Source organism: Podarcis liolepis (genome assembly GCF_965112155.1).
Source record: "Podarcis liolepis genome assembly, chromosome: 13".
NCBI lineage: Eukaryota > Metazoa > Chordata > Lepidosauria > Squamata > Lacertidae > Podarcis > Podarcis liolepis.
The window spans coordinates 16,824,006-16,841,657 of NC_139573.1; the positions used below are offsets into that span (position 1 = coordinate 16,824,006).

At 46.2% G+C, this 17,652-nt stretch overlaps 1 protein-coding gene across 1 annotated transcript; it reads left to right on the forward strand.

The window, feature by feature from the left end:
• The first annotated feature begins 4,642 nt into the window (after window positions 1–4,642).
• Window positions 4,643–15,887, forward strand: TRIM72 (tripartite motif containing 72). The gene is made up of 7 exons (XM_083471742.1): window positions 4,643–4,868; window positions 7,757–8,170; window positions 9,282–9,377; window positions 10,619–10,849; window positions 11,978–12,000; window positions 13,759–13,877; window positions 14,743–15,887. The coding sequence occupies exons 2-7, from the start codon at window positions 7,778–7,780 to the stop codon at window positions 15,312–15,314; spliced, it is 1,434 nt and encodes a 477-aa protein (XP_083327868.1). The 5' UTR covers window positions 4,643–4,868; window positions 7,757–7,777; the 3' UTR covers window positions 15,315–15,887.
• The last annotated feature ends 1,765 nt before the right edge of the window (window positions 15,888–17,652 follow it).

Consider the following 17,652-nt stretch of genomic DNA (forward strand, 5'->3'; position numbering starts at 1 on the left):
TTACAGACTCCACTAACCCAGAACTAGAACTTTGCTTCAGGATAAGAACAGAAATTGGGCTCCGGCGGCGCGGCAGCAGCAGGAGGAGGCCCCATTAGCTAAAGTGGTGCTTCAGGTTAAGAACAGTTTCAGGTTAAGTACGGACCTCCGGAACGAATTAAGTACTTAACCCGAGGTACCACTGTACTTGACTTAGGAATTATGGGGTTCATTTGCCTCCCTGCAGCCTGCCTTGGCTAGCAAGCAGGTAAACCATTTAAAAGCTGTTCCAATTTCATTAAGTAAAGCATTTTGAATGCTTGTGTAGGAGAAAGGAGGCGTCAGAGGCTATAATTATTGGGCTTCTTTCAGAGGTTTTTAGATGGGGCGGATCTCACAAAAGATCGCAGAGCTGGAGGGAGCTCCTCCAACCTGTCAGCAAGATTGCAAAATCTCTAACCACGATCTCTTTGCTTAAACAGAAACCTGAAGGTCAAGCTGACTTTCTAATTTTTTCATGCATAAAATAAGGAAAATTCTTTCCTTTTCACGCAAAACAACCTTTGGCATTCTGGGTTTTTGGTGCTTAGCAGCAGGTGCAAGAGCGATTACTTATACTGTACACGAGTGCCCTCGAGTGGTCAGATGGAGGTAGCGCAGTCCTAGCACGCTGCCTTTAGCCTCCTTTTCCAGTGCTAGCTACCAGGGCCGAATCCTGGCTAGTTTCCTAGCTTGAAGGAGCTGGAACCTCCCGCATAATGTGAGGTTGCTCAGGCAGCCTCTCCGCCTGTACAAACCATGGTGCAGATAGGGCCTAATATTCTCATGGGGGGGGGGGGAGAGCAGGAGCTCCCTTGAAATGGCAAAGGGTATCATTGCACAGACTTAAAAATGTGGCAAGCCAGGCCTCCCGCTTTTGGGGTCCGTCCTGGTCATTCCACTGCGGTGGGTTCCTGGGCAAAGTCCTACCTTGCTGGACTAAACGAACACACATCTGACAGTAGAAAAAATCAGAAATATTCACAAACCAGTAGAAGAACATTTCAGATTACTGGTGACTTGAAAGCTGCCTTTCTCCAAGAGAGGAATTATGGTCACTGGTCTTATTCTTCTTATTCTTCATAGCACTGATTCAGGGATGAAGAACCCACCTCTGGCTGACTTGCTACAGGCTGCCCTTTTTGCATTTCATTGGCACTTCACTCCACTTTCCCACCTGCATGCACATTGCACATGTACTCCTGCGAACTGAGGTTAATTCTTCATTCATCTGATGAAGTGGACCCATGAAAGCTTATGCCATAATGAATATGTTGCTCTTTAAGGCGACTCCAGATCCTTGTTGCTATTCCTGTAATGGCTTTCCTTGTAGAAAATGCTGAACTAGGTGAGTGATTGGTCAGGCCCCTTTGAACAGATCTTTTGTTTATCTGAACCAAGTATATCACCCATTCGAGCAGAACATTTGACTGTCTGATGCTAATATTTATTATTATTTATTGAATTTATATCCTGCCCTTCCTTCCCAAGGAGCCCAGGACAGCAGGTGCACAATTTAAAAACCAAAACCAAACATTCTAAAACAGTTAAAGCATTCTAAAAGCAATTAATTTTTTTTTAAAAAAAATCAAAAACAAATAAAAGTTTTTTTAAAAATTCTAAAAGCAGTTGCAGTTAAAAGCATTCTTCCATCCAGTGATCTCATGGTTTTTGCCCCTTTGAGCAGATGTTTTGTTTCTTCAAACCTAATCTTTCACTGACACACCTCTTGGCTCTGCTTTGGAGTCATCTTTGTGCAAACGTTTCCTGGAAGCCAGGCTAATAGGGGAAATGCTGCCGACTCAGGGTGCTTCCAGACTGTTGCTATTTTCGGTGGGATGCATTCACATATCAGCAATTTCAGGTTGTGCAATGACAGTTGACGGGGAGGCCCTGTGCAATCAATCCGCTTCCCTAAAGATCAGACTTTTTGTGATAAGGAAAGTGAAGGGGAAATGTGTTGGAAAGTGTGGGATATCATTTACTTGGATGCAAAGTCATCTCACCTCCCCACAAACAAATCAGAAGCCAATGCTCTTTCAATAGCAGTAGTGTGACTGATGCAACACTCATGCAACGCAGAACAATAATTATACATAATTATACATACTTTATCAACCTTCTGAGGAAAAATACAAAACATTAAACAAAGCCACAGAGACTTGCGAACTACCCAACCTAAGATGAACTTATAATGTCTGGTTTCAATAGATTTTTCAGATGCTTAACTCAGTCTTTTAGATAAGTTCATGAAGATACCAACCAAAGGTAAGTTCATTGTTATTCACAATACCTAGAGATGCTAGTGGAGTTGTAGACAATAAAGTTGTAGACGACAGGGTGCCGGCATTTTGCACCTGTTTCGCCCTGGCAGTCCAAATGATCAAGAGGCCGCTGTCCGCCCCCAATGGAGCCCTTTTACTGGGGCTTTCAGGTAGCACACTCCCAAGATAGTTTTCCGGGCTTCTTCAGTGGTCTAATCTCAAAGTCTTGATATGTATATTAATACTCAATCTTATAGAGAATACTCTTTCTTGGCTTAAGCTTAAGAGACCGATTTGCTTAGCCTATTCAGTGCTCATTCAATAGCCAGCACTGTCCAATCTCCCAGCAAACAAATCATTACGCATTCATCCAGAACAGGCCATCTAGAAATAAACCCAGCCAGGAAGTGAGGAGGCGCCGCAAATCAGCCACTAGGTGCCTCTGTAGGGCTGCTTCAAGGGAAGAGCTTGACAAAGTTTGCAGTTGGGTGGCAGCATGGAAGGCTGCATAGCCTATGGCAGGGGTCAGCAACGTAAGGCCCATGGGCCAGAAGTGGCCCGCGGAGTTCGTTTGACCACCCCATGAGCCGCCCCCAAACTGAGTTGCCCGCTCGCGCGCTGCGCTAAACTGGCATGGCGTGGAGACTCGCTTCCGCAGCACCGGAAATTACGTGATCCAGCCCACGGAGGGATCTCTGCAGGACCAATCCGGCCCAGGCAAGATAAACCTTGCTGACCCTGGCCTATGGTACCAAAAGATGCTGGGTGGTTAATCACTCTGCACTGGATCAGTTGAGAGGGAGACAGGCTTTCAGATTTAAGGCTCAGGGTCACGGTCCCCATTCCTTCAAAGATTCCTCACTAGACCTGAAGCTTGGACCGCAACTACTAAGACACCAATCTTCCTAACTTTTCTTGCAGGGTCCTTGTAAGGTCCCTGGAGGAGGAGGGGATCATGTAAAATTGTGTCAGTGCTGTGCCACTTCAGATTGCAGGCAGTGCTTCTGGAAAACAGAGATGCCAGGGTGATGCCTGGGCTGGAACCTTTTCTCCCTGACAAACCTGGACCAGAACACACCTGGGCCTCCATTTTCAGTCTGAAGTGATAACAGCAGGGCAGGGAATCTCCAAACATGGCCCACCAGGCTGCTTTTGGGAAGCCACTTCCCCCACACTACACCTGATGTCCTATGTTATGTCAGGTGTGGGGCAGGTAAGGGCAGGGCTTCAAGGGAACCATCCAGACAAAGTGGCTTCCCAATTGACCCTTTGCTGGAGCAGGGCCCACTCCCAACTGCCTGTCAGCGGATGGTTGGTAGGAGGGCACCATTCTCAAGTCGGCAGGGAGCAGTTTCCATGCAGTGGAAGCAATTTCTCCCTCACAGAGCTGCTTTTTTTGAAGCCACCAGAATCAGAGGTTGAAAGCAACACAAACTGGCTTGCAAACCATCAGGTTGGCAAGGCCTCTTGCGCTGCCGTTCCCAAGCATGGGAACTCCACATCTGAGATTTTGACAGGTGGGTGGGACAACACAAAGTTGGCTCACAGGCAAGGCCGTATTTAGGTTTGATGAGGCCCTAAGCTACTGAAGGTAATGGGGCCCTTTATATGTCCAGCTGTCCTTTGTCAACAACAAATTGTCGCTGTTTTTCGTGTTGAATATATGCTATATGGTAATTTATGGACTTAGTAGGTATCCATAGCCATTTGCACATAACAAAATATGTATTATATCAAAGCAATTGTTGAACTGAAATACAATTGAGAAGTAGTATCAAGGTTTTTTTCCTTTTAATTTTTTTGGGGGCCCCCAAGAGAGTGGGGCCCTAGGCTATAGCTTGTTTAGCTTATATGTAAATCTGGCACTGCCCACAGGGCCAGAAAAAACCCCCCATCCTGATACACAGTCGTGGTGCAGGTTCACCATCTAATCACCTCCTGTACCCAGTGTTCACCCCAAATACCACCCAGTCCATGACTCACCCAGAAGATCGAGCTTCATCCCCCACCCATGTCTTATTCCACCCAGCTCAGTTCCCTCTGCCTGTTCCTGAAAATCCCCAAATGCCAAATGTAATGGTCAAGTTGCCAGTCAGTCTGCAATATCCTTTGCTAGGAAACTCTAGAGCTTCCACTTTCCCCGGCCCTCAGCTGCTCCATGCACTCAAGAATGCAACTAAGGGGCTGTCCCTTGCCCTCGCCGCATGGGAACAAGCAGGGAGTTATGTATTTTATGCAACAATGTCGGGCCTTTGCCTCTAGGAGGCGCCCTTGAATCTGCAGAGAAGGCTGCATCAAGGAATGAATATTCTTGGGCCAAGTCATTTGAGTGGCATCTTTAGTGAGGGGGAGGAATCCTCCCACACACCAGCCGCCTTTTCCTCCAGGGCACCCCCCGCACCCCAGCCTTCCCAGAAGTACGGTGCCCTATAGAGCTATATATAGTTAGAACTGGGTGGGACCAAGGGTCATTCACTTGGCTTCTGTGCCCGTCCCGGGATGGTTGGTGTCTCCTTGCTGCCTTTCTGATCTCTGGCTGTTCCCTCTCTGGACGCTGCTGCCTCTCTTCAACGCTTGTCTGTCCTAGTAAGATCTTCCTTTCTTTTTCTTTCTTTCTCTTCTGATTCTTACTTCATGCCTTTAACCATGTTCCAGATACATCCCCAAAAGCTAGAGGATTGGGCTGGCGTTTTATTTAAGGGTTGGTTAAACAGATAATTTTTAATTTAAAAAAAACAACCTGGTGGGTCTTGCAGGTTCTTCAAATGTGGGAGGGAGTGACGGAGGGGAGAAAAGTCCAAATGCTGCCTAGTTGAGTGCAGCAGATAAGACGAAAGTCTTGGGCAGCACAGCCCCTGTTCTTTGCAGCCAGCAAGTACCTATCTGGCATTTGCGCCCATTTTTGAATTTATTGCTGGGCCTCCACTGCAAGCATAAATTAAAGGTGAGGTGGATGCTGTAGGTTGTTCTGTAAAAGGAGATTAGATGAGCCAGGTGGTCCTAGGCAGAAAGGCACAATATGGAGAGTTATAATATAATTTTGGAAGGACTCTGAAGCTGGGATGTCTATACCTTAAAGCTGGATCTGATGCTTAATCCTTGGGAAATCTAGGTAAGGCTTTCAGAGGGCTTCTTGCATCCCTTGAAAGGCTAAGATAACATCCCAAAGGTGCCACTTTCAGGGATGTGATGGAGCAGGGGTTGCCAACATGGTGCCCATGGGCACAGCGATGCCATTGAATTCTCCCCCTGGTGCCCACAAAGCCTCTGGTCACATAACCCACTCACTGGCCCCTTTGTCATGAGGTGGTGAGGGCAGTTCCTTTTTCCTCCCCCAGAAAGTACACAGAGCTGCAGCAGGAAGAATGTCACTCTTCTCCACTTCCCCTTTCAGACCTCTCTGCTTTTCAAGGCTTAGGTTAATCCACTGAATCCAACTTGGCCCAAATTCCTTTGAAAAGGAAACACATGTTTTCTCTATTGCCATCTAGAATTAGCTTATCATGAAAGTTTATCAGGATGTTTTTACTAAAATGCATTTCCCCCTCATATAATGCATTTATAGGTGTTATTTTACCGAATATATGCATGTTTATGTACACCTTTCCCTAATAATACACCTTTACCTATGCACCTGCAATGCAATTATGGTTGGAGACCTGCGTTGGAAAAGTTGGAGAAGTGCAGCATTCAATGCTTAGCTGTGTTCATGCATTGTTTCAGGAAATGTGGGTTAGGCAGCCACGCATTAAATTGCCAACACAATTGCATTTATCCTGCATCCATCATTGAGAGGCAGTGTGGAGAATCGAGCAGAGATCCAGGAAGCCTTCAGTTCATATCCCTGCTTAATGCCCAAGGTCATCACTGGGTGACTTTGGCTTAATCAACGTCAATCTCTCAGCCTAACCCACAACACAGCTTGTTCTGATAAACTTGAGAAGGGGCAAAGAGAGAGAGAGAGAACAGTGTATGCTGCCCATGCTCCTTAAACGAAAGGCAGGAGAAAAATAAAAGCCGGACACAGAGGCGATGAAATTGAAGACTGCAGATGTAAACTACATTGTCTAGATCCGAATTTACAGTGCCATGCAGCCCAGAACACTGCAACAACCAGCATCACGAACGCTAAGCAGTTTATCGGGAAATGCAAGAATATACCACAAGGGAGAGCAGGGCTCCTGTTACCATGGCAGTTTCCCCTTCTGAACTATTTATAGGGCATTTGTCAGCTTGGCCTGTAGATTATCCAGCAGCTGCTTTGCAGGCATCGCATTCCTCTCCGGCTTGCAATAGTTCAGCCTGAGTCAGCCCTGAGTAGGACGGGGCCTGGGAGGAAGAGGTGGCGAAAGCAAGGAAATCACGGGGTGCTTGCTCAGAAGAACTGCACTAGTCTTCTGCAATTGAGCAACAAGCCTGGGATTCCCACTTTGAGAAAGGCACCAGCTTTGGGTGCCTTTATCATGCAGGACAGTTGCTAAGAGACTGAGCTGTGAATCAAGGAGAGCCTGGCTTGAAATGGGTTTCTCCCACAAATTCACACATGGCTTCTCAAAGTTGGGTCCCAAGCGGCTGTTGGACTACAACTCCCATCATCCCTCGCTAGAATGTCAGGAATGATGGGAGTTGTAGTCCAACAGCAGCTGAGGACCCAAGCTTGAGAAACATTGACTAAGGTCACATCCACACCATGCATTTAAAGCATCATGATACCACTTTAAGGAGTTCCTCCAAAGGATCCTGGGAGCTGTGGTTTGTTAAGGGTGCTGAGAGTTGTTAGGAGGTCCCTATTCCCCTCACAGAGCTACAACACTCAGAGCAGTTTAACAATCAAATCCCTCTTCTCAGGGAACTCTGGGAAGCCTCTGGGAAGTAGAGGTCTCATACTCTGGTTGAGGAAGATGCACTGCTGTCTTATCTGGCTGATTTCCTCGCCACTATAATCTCCGCAGTCTCTCTGGTCTCTCTCACCAGAATCTCCTCTGTCTCTCCCTCAGTCTCCAACTCCCCTCAGAATCTGTACGGAAGCTTCTCCAGCCTAAAAGAACTGTGATGTTACAGTAACAATTCTAAACGAGTCAGTGCGGTACATGGTTAGAGCGTTGGACTAGGACCTGGGAAAGACCAAGGTTCAAATTCCACACTCTGCCATGAAGCTGGGAGTCACAGGGTGACCTTGGGCCAGAAAGTCACTGCGTCTCAGCCTAAACTACCTCACAAAGTTGTCGTGGGGATTCAATGAGGAAAGAGAGAACCATATATGCCACCTCGAGCGCAAAGCTGAGATATAAATGCAACAAATAAATAATAAATAGTGTTGGTGGTAGTAATAATAGTGTATTTCCAATTTCTGGTGGGTGCCTGCCCCAGTGAAGAGAATAAGTAGGCACTGGCGGTCTGGTATGTGTGTGGTTAAGCGAAATAAAAATAGAACATGGGTTCAAAATCTCAAGTGCAAGCTCTTTTGGCCCCAGGTTCCTGCTCTTTCCGCCACCATGTCGAAGAAGCCTCTCATTCAGGGCATGCACCAGGACCTCAGCTGCCCCATCTGCCTCAAGCTCTTCCAATCTCCCGTGACGGCAGAATGTGGCCACACCTTCTGCCAGGATTGCTTGTCCAAGGTGCCCAAGGAAGAAGATGGCAAGAGCACAGGGTGCCCCACCTGCCAGGCCATCACCAAGGTGGAACAGCTGTGCATCAACCAACAGATGGAGCACCTGGTGGAGAGCTTCCGGCAGGTGCCCCGAGACCACTGCGAGGAACACCTGGACCCCCTGAGCGTGTACTGCGAGCAGGACCGGCAGGTCATCTGTGGGGTGTGCGCTTCCCTGGGCAAACACAAAGGACACAACATCATCACTGCAGCTGAGGCCCACCAGAGGATGAAGGTAGGTATCAGTTTTTGAAGGCCTTCCTATCTGGCACCAGACTTACCTGGTCTTGTAAATCACTCCAGTGGACAAACCAGTTTAAACTGAGCAGTTTATCATGCATACCCTCCAACATTTCTCTGATGAAAATAGGGACGTCCCATTCCATAATGATAATTTTACTATTTATACCTGACACATCTTACTGGGATGCCCCAGCCACTCTGGGCAGCTTCCAACATATAAAAAACAGAACAAAGCATTAAACATAACAAAACCCTTCCCTATACAGGATTGCCTTCAGATGGCTTGGGGGGTCGGATAACTCCAGACCCTCCAACATTTCTCCAATGAAATTAGGGACATCCTAAGGAAAAGTGGGACATTCCAGTATCAAATCAGAAACCAGGGTAGCTTCTCTGAATCAGGGACGTTCCTGGAAACTAGGGACAATTGGAGAGTCTGTATCATGTGGTAAAACTCTCCTATGGTCTGCAGACGTTGGACTACAACACCCATCATCTTTGTGCATTGGTTAAGCTGTCTGAGGATTATGGGAGTTGTAGACCAACACCTGTAGACCTACGGTTGAAAGCCCCTGAGCTAGCCAACATGGTGCCCTCCAGATGTTGCTAGACTCCAACTCACATCAGACTCAGCCTGCATGGTCAGGGATGATGGGAGCTGTAGTTCAGCACCATCTGGAGAGCACCATATTGGCTACCCAACTGGACAGAAATCTTCCCCAGCCCTATTGGAGATGCCAGGGATTTGAGCTAGATATGCAAAACATATTTTCTGTACCTGAACTAAGACCTGTATTTTTGTGTTTTTAATGGGAATTTTGCCCCAAATGTGGTGTTTGCATCTCATGCTAGTCCTGCTCAGAGCAGACCCAGTGAAATGAATAAATTGCAACCACACCCATTAACTTCAAAGGGTCGGAGTCAATCTAGCATTGGCTACAACCTGTGTGGTTTACCCTGAGTTCTCAGGTTTGCAACCAGGGTGGGAGAAAGAAATCCAGCTAAATAACTATTTGTTTTAAATGATAGATATAGCAGTGGTTTCCTCTCTGCATTAGACCCGCATGCCTTATTCCCCTTTTCTTTTCTTGGCGTAATTTTAGAAGCAGCTTCCTCAGCAACAAGTCCAGTTGCAAGAGGCCCAAGTCCGCAAGGAGAAGACAATTGCCCTCCTGAATCGGCAAATAGCAGAAGTGGAGGTGAGTGAAGTTGTCTGTAAGGACACATTTAATCTACCAATATATCAGAGGTTTGTTTTTTTTTACAGGGTTAACTAACATGACTTCCCCACAAAGAATCTTGAGATTTGGATTTCCGTAGGAGTCCCAATAATCCTCTGTGGCTGGGGCCGGCCGCATCATAGGGCAGAGTGAGGCAAGTGCCTCAGGCAGCAGGTGCTTAGATTGAGATATGTGTACCTCATGGCATGTTCTACAGCCACTAATTCGCCTGCTGCCCTCAGGTGCTCTGGAAGGTGTTCTCCCATTGTTGGGGTTGGCGTAATATTCAGCTGACAGACCAGTTATCGTCTGTATGTGGAAGGGGTGGCCACCATATTGTCCTTTGCCTCAGGCAGCAAAATGCCTTGTGTCGGCCTTGTCTGTGGGAGATCCTCATCTGCTCCTCACAGACAGGGCCAATCAGAGGAGGAGAGCAGGAGGGCCATTTGACCTGAGCTCCAAACTCAAAGGAGGCCTCAAATTTAGACACTTGCCAATGGGGAGCATTTGAAAAGGTTCACAACTTGCTTTTGTGACACACACTTTCAGCTAGAAGCTAGAAAACCTGGAAGTGGTCAAGGCTCCCTGGGACTTCTGAGAGGCTCTACTCACAAAACTACAATTCCCAGTGGTCCCCTGGGAAGTAAGGAATGGCTATGAAGCCACTTTGTAGGGTTGACGTGTGCCCAAAGTACATTTAATCAGAATATTTGGGAAGACTTGTTTGATAAAATCCTGCCTATTTTTCCTAACTGCTCACTGGTGAAGAAGGGATTGTTGGTTCTGTGAGGGCCAGTTAACACTTAATTCCCAGCCTGAAAATTATGTTTCCCCATGTGGAGAGAAAGCCCTGAAGAAAGAATATTGGGAACTGTAGTTACCCTTCACAGAGCTACAATTCCCATTGCCCTTAACAAACTACAGTTTCCAGGATTCTTGAGGGCAGATGTGCTTTAAGGCATGTACACAGCCTTAAATATCTTTATTAATTAAGATATTTAAGTCTCCACAGCTCATTCTCCTCCTGAGTTAACTACCACCTCAGCAGCTATCCTAAACACCACAGGATTTGTGAGGGAGGCTGAGTGGGCTTTCATTTCATGCTAAAGAGGATGCTGGGAAAGAATGACACAAAGCTGCTATTTGGCGGGAAGAAAATGCCAAAGACTAGGGCACGAAGTGCAGAAGTGATCCCAGGAGCCCTCTTTCTCCTTTCCCAGGAGACAGTGTCGCGCTTCAAGCATCAAGTGTCCGAACAGCTGGGGGTGATGCGAGCCTTCCTGGGGGTGCTGGAGGCCTCTCTGGGCCGGGAGGCAGAGCGGGTGCAGCACCAGGCCACAGACGCCTTGCAAAACGAGAGCAAGACCATGAACCGCTACCTGGACCAGCTCAGGCAGATGGAGGTCGTGCTGAGAGAGGTGCAAGACGAACCACAGACGGAGTTTCTCAGGGTGAGGCTCTTCAGGGCCACAAAGGTCCTCATCCCTGACTTTTTCTCTCTCTTTTTTGGTCATAGTGCTAATGAGTCACTACATATATGCAATTCCTACACCGCTTATGCAATTGGACGTTCTTTCCCTTGTCCGCTTTTATTTGTTTTTTTATATAATTTTGTTATTAGGGTTTTTTTGGGGAAAACATTTTTTATACATATAAAACATAACATTTTCAATCAACAAAATACAGAGTTCTTTCGAACTCTTAGACCCCCTTCCATCCCTCCATGGGTTCCATCTTTAATATTATGTTTACTGCATCTTTTACCCTTATCTAGCTATTAGATATTTGATCCAATACTACAGATCATCAAGACTGTCCTTTGTAGTGTTTGCAGAATCCTCCCTTACGCTCCCCAGTTTTGTATCACCTCCAGTTTAGAGGAACAAAACCTCTCCCCATTTCAGCCTAAGACTACAATTAAAAATGTTGGAATAGCAGCCAAGCAGCACCTCATTCTGCCACTTCCCACAAGTCACCCAGAGTCTCCATCTGAAATCCTAGTTGGTATCATGTTTAGAAAAGGAAACTTGAAACATTGGGGCTTGTGGGGAAGGCATACATAATTGGGTTACATAATTCATAGTTCCAAAATACTGAACTTCCCACCCCCATCCTAGAACCCCCAGGTACCAATTTTATCTTTTCCCCCTATGACTTCTCCCTGAAATACACCCATCCTCACACGATCAAGGATTTTAATGTTTTATTTTATATGGTGTATAAAAATTGTATTACATAAACAAATGAAATTAAAACATTGCTGATTTTTCATTGTGCTTTTATTGCTGCTTTCTTTTCTTTTCTTTTCTTTTCTTGTATTTCCTTAATACAATAGTGAACAACGTAAGAAATGAAGCAGCAATAGAAAAATACAATTAAAAACCATACAGTGCCTAGCACAGCACATTGTGATTGCTACAGAAGGCAGAAAAATCATTTAATGCTCTGCCAAGACTTTTCAAGCAATTTTCAAGTGGTCCATGGGGGAAAGAAATTTGATACCTACTGGAATAGGGCATAGCAGCTGCTTCTTATTATTCTAATCTAAGCTCTTTCTTTTCCCTGTCTTTTCTCTGCAGAAATACTGTATGGTGGCCAGCAGGTGAGCAGCTGTCCCTTTCTAAACCCTGAGCTCTGCCTAAGCTTGACCTGACTATAACATTCCTCCAGACCTCCTGGGACCCTCTGTTCCTATGTTAGGATCAAACCATTCAGAAATATGCCATCCATGAAATGCCAATGACTGCTCTTGTGCAGATAAGACACAGTTTTCATTAAGTGGCTTATTAATCTTTGTTAATAAATGGTAGATAAATACAGTGGTACCTCGGGTTACATACGCTTCATGTTACATACGTTTGAGGTTACACACTCCGCTAACCCAGAAATAGTGCTTCGGGTTAAGAACTTTGCTTCAGGATAAGAACAGAAATTGGGCGCGCAGCGGCAACAGGAAGCCCCATTAACTAAAGTGGTGCTTCAGGTTAAGAACAGTTTCAGGTTAAGAATGGACCTCCGGAACAAATTAAGTACTTAACCCAAGGTACCACTCTAACACAGTGAGACAACCTAGCTCTGTATTAAGTCAGTCACCTTTCACCATACCACTCTTTACAACAGCAACAAAAACTCACCTTTTTTCTTCTAGAAAAAGAGGTGCCAGAACTCACCATGAAAACTTCCCTTGTTCTCTGAGAATGGCAATGGTGCCCACCTGAGAGGTGCTGCGGGAAGAAAAAGCCCTGCTTTTTCTTGATGTAAGCACATTCAGGTGCTTTCCAATAATCTGAGCACCATTCTAGTTCAATTTGATCCTCAATAGGACAGGTTTTCTTTTGCATTACACTTGTTTTACTTGAATACTGTGTTGAAACCTCCATTATAATGGAATGCAGTGTGGAATGTGCTTGTTCAGGATGCCAGCCAATCCCCCAGCTCTGCTATCTTCAAAAATGTTTCATTCTCCTTACTCTCTGTTTAAAACACACACACACACACACAGAGAGAGAGAGAGAGAGAGAGAGAGAGAGAGAGAGAATGCTCAGTCCTCATTTGGTTGTTTGCAGGGCTTTCCTCTCTTGGCTATTTCTTTACTTATACTTATTTGTACTTCTGCAAACCTTTGTCTGACCAGCATTTTGGGATGCTCTTTCCACTGCTGAAAATCTTCAGAACTTGAACTGTGCAGAGCAGAGCAGGGTTCCCAAACTGTGGTCCATGGACCATCAATGGTCCGCAAGCTTCATTCAGGTGGTCCTCAATGTGTGTGTGAAGTTCACTTACAATTTGAATTCTATGGAATTCAAATGGCAATATGGTGGTACCTCGGGTTACATACTTAATTTGTTCTGGAGGTCCGTTCTTAACCTGAAACTGTTCTTAACCCGAAGCACCACTTTAGCTAATGGGGCCTCCTGCTGCCGCCGCGCCGCCGTAGCCCGATTTCTGTAGTTATCCTGAAGCAAAGTTCTTAACCTGAAGCACTATTTCTGGGTTAGCAGAGTGTGTAACCTGAAGCGAATGTAACCTGAAGTGTATGTAACCCAAGGTACCACTGTACAATACAAGAAATAAAATAAGCAGTTAAGATACAATTAAAAACCATACAGCACTGAGCCCAGCACTTTACAGTTGCTCCAGCAGGCAGACAAATAACTTAGTCATCTGCCAAGACTCTCAGCAAGTTTCAAGTGGTCCATGGCGGGGAGGGATTTGGGAACCACTGGTGCAGAGCTTTAAAATAGCAGTGTGAAAGTTTAGAGGAGAAACGATGCCCTTGAATTTCTGGAGGTGGGGGAGTGGCAATTTGGGTTTCTATTCCCCCCACCCCCCAATGCACACCTTCTTTTCCTTTCTGTAGATTGCAGAAGATTCTTGGAGAGTCCCCTCCAATTGCTCGCATGGACATCCAACTCCCCATCATTTCAGATGAGTTCAAGTTCCAAGTCTGGAGGAAGATGTTCCGTGCACTCATGCCAGGTAGAGAGCCAAGGAGGGAGGAGCTGTTGGACAAGGCTATGTGTACTTTTCTGAACAAGGTTTTTAAAAAACTGCATCCAGGTAACCCATATTCCACACCTGGGGAAGCTGATACCTGCAGCTCAGATAAATTATGCAAATGCAGGAAATCTGCATACATTCATTGGTTTCTACATTGACCAATCAGTGAAAGGAGAAAGGGACTCAGCAGGATACTGCAGCTTTACCCTTGAAGCACCAGAAATCTTAGGAGTGAATCAAGAGTGCCATGACTGGACGTCCTTTGACTTTTTAATACTAAAAGCAGCTAAGGGAGGCTGAAGTTCTGCCTACAGCAGTGGTGTCCCATTCCCTGCTGTTTCCCTGTCCTACATTGCCTCCCCTCCTAGATGCTACTAGAAGGGGGAACAGGTATTTATTGTGCTCATCTCCCCCCCCCCCCACTCCATCAAACTCCACTAATAGCACCTTTGAGAGGGGTGATCTTGATCAGGAAAACTATGCAAAGGAAATGACATATCTTGCAGCATCTGTAAGACCAGTCAAATTCCCCTCACAACCGAAAAACCAACATCCCTTTGTGGTGCATTGTGCAACTTAGCACATTAAAATGAGCAATATGATTCCAAGTATTTTTGTTCCCAAAATAAAGCATGGAAATCCCATCTGTGGATTTACTCCTTGCCTTAAGAAAAGTACCGTAAATGAAGGGAAAAGTCATGGCACAGTGGTAGCACATCTGCTTGGCATGTAGAAGGTCCAGGTTCAATCTCTGGTAGCATCTCCCCAGAGAGCACCTGCTAGTCAGCTTCAGATGTCCATAGTTGCACTTGTCCCCTGACCTCACCTTCTTCCTCCTCCCCAGCCTTGGAGAACCTCACCTTTGACCCAGACACAGCCCAAGCTAACCTGGTGGTGAACGAGAACGGCAAGCGAGTGGAGTGCGTGGAGCACAAGCAAGCCGTGAGCACCGATGACCCGCAGCGCTTCGATAAGTCCAACTGCTTGGTGTCGCACCAGAGCTTCTCGCAAGGCGAGCATTACTGGGAGGTGATTGTGAGCGACAAGCCCCGCTGGGCTTTGGGCCTCATCTCGGCCGAGGCAGGGCGCAAGGGCCGGCTCCATGCCACCCCCTCCAATGGCTTTTGGCTGGTGGGCTGCAAGGAAGGCAAGACATACGAGGCCCATGTGGAACACAAGGACCCACAGTCGCTGAAGCTGGAGGGGAAGCCCTGCCGTATCGGCATCTACCTGAGCTTTGATGACGGCATCCTTGCCTTCTACGACGCCAGTGATGAAGACAACTTGGTTCCCATGTTTGCCTTCCACGAGTGCTTCACGGGCACTGTCTACCCCTTCTTTGATGTCTGCTGGCACGATAAGGGCAGGAACAGCCAACCCTTGGTCATCTACACTCCAGAACCAGAAGGGCCGTAGTCAACCCTGGGAAGAAGTTATCGGCACCACCAAACCTAGTCAGCTCTTACTTTATAGACACACCAAGCCATGGCCTCTCTTTAAATGTTCCCAAAGTGTGTGAGCCACATCCCTAGCCCATTCGAAAAGACACCCATATTGCCTCCGGGTATAAGCTTGCTGGAACGGAAGTGTCATAACTTCAGCATAAACATGGGATCTGGCACCAAGCCTGGAATCCTAGCCGCCTGATTGGTTTCCAAATGCAACTTCTCTGCCCTTGTAGTTCACCAAGTAAAACGGGGGGAAATGTGGGCAGCATCTGCACGCTCAGAAATGAGTGAGAGCCTGGGCATGCCTCCCAGTGGCTGGGGGATGGGGATCTGGTGACCCTAGAGAGCTCTGTACCCCAGTCCAATGCCTGCTGTGCCCCTTCCTCTCTCCCAACACCAGCCATCTTAAGTCAAGCTCCATGTCCTCCGTTCCATCCACCCATTTATATCTGCCATCACAATACAGAAGAGTCCCTTCTTTTCTTTTTTCTTTTTGAAAGCCTGAGTCTTGGAGACACAATAAATTGGTGTAAAGAAACAAGGAGGTCTGTGCCAATTTACCTTACATGCTTCTTTTTCTACTTCTGAGTGCTCAATGTCATTTTTAATGGTCTCAAGCTTGGACCTTGATTGATACACTCAAGAACATAAGAGGAGCTCTGCTGGATCAAGCCAAGGCATTGAGAAACACACAGCCTTCCACAGTAGAGATAGCATACAGTAATCATGGCTAGTAGCCATGATTTGCCTTCTCTTCAAATCCTCCTCTAAAGCCATCCAAGAGTATATCTTGTAGGAGCAAGTTCTGTAATTTCACTACACGCTGTGTTAAGACACACTTCAATTTGCCTGTCGTGAATCTTTCAAACATTCTTTATTGGACGTCCACAACTTCTAGTGTTATGAGAGAGGGAGAAGAGCTTTTCTCTATCCTTTTCCTCCATTATTTTATACACTTCTACCAGGTCAGGTCCTCTCTTACTAACTAAGGTGTTTTGAGAGAAGAATTGCTTTGCATTTCTATCAGCATGCACACAAACACACGTGATTTAAACACATTCCTTTTATCCCACTGTCACCTCTGTTCATCAAAGCTTCAAAGATTCCAAGAATGCTGCAAAAAACCAGCTTACTGAACATGAACGTGGGTGACAGCCTTCAAGTGTCTTTAAAAACAGCTATCTTGTCTTCGGAAGGTGAAGAAAGGGGCATTTTCTTTCTAAAAGAGAGGAACTCCTCAGACAATGAGTAGTTCATGATCTGTCTACTTGTTTCAAAACAACTATACTTTCTGTTCCTAATATGTACAAACAGGAACTCCAAAATGTTTGCCGAATGAAGTCACCCACAATACCCTTTCTCTCTCTACTCAGCAGATACGCATTGCAAAATGATGTTGTTCTGTATACCCTTTTAACTGCTATGGCTTCCCACAAAGTTTCCTGGGAGTCGTAGTTTGAATAACGAGCATGCACTTAAAAATCCCTGGCAATTACAATTTCAATGGGAGGGCAAAGTGATTTCCTCACAGTGGCTGACCAGATATTTATGGAAAGACCACAAGTGGGACTTGAGCACAAGAGCAACTCTCCCCACTTGGAAGCCCCAGAAACAGGTGTTCAAAGGCACACTGCCTCCAACAGTGGAAGGAGAACATAGCCATCATGCTCAGGCACTGACTAAAGGTAAAGGTAAAGGGACCCCTGACCATTAGGTCCAGTCACAGATGACTCTGGGGTTGTGGCACTCATCTCACTTTATTGGCCGAGGGAGCTGGCGTACAGCTTCCAGGTCATGTGGCCAGCATGACTAAGCCACTTCTGGCGAACCAGAGCACTGCACGGAAACACCGTTTACCTTCCCGCCGGAGCAGTACCTATTTATCTACTTGCACTTTGATGTGCTTTCAAACTGCTAGGTTGGCAGGAGCAGGGACCGAGCTACGGGAGCTCACCCCGTCGCGAGGGTTCGAACCGCCAACCTTCTGATCAGCAAGCTCTAGACTCTGTGGTTTAGACCACAGCACCACCTGCTTCCCTAGGCAACTAGTAGGAATTTATTTCCAAATAAACGTACATGGGATTGCAAATTGCTCAGAATTGGAATCCTGAGCCTCATGAAAACTCACCAGCATTTCTGTGCAAATATCTCTAAAGATACAGATTTTTGCAAAGCATTTCCCCCTAATAAACATGTATTTTTGCTTGTTCTTTTCTCTGCTATATGCATTAATATGCACATTTTACCCAGGTTATATGCATTTTTGTGTACATTGCGTGACGAGAACTGAACTGCAAACTTCAGAG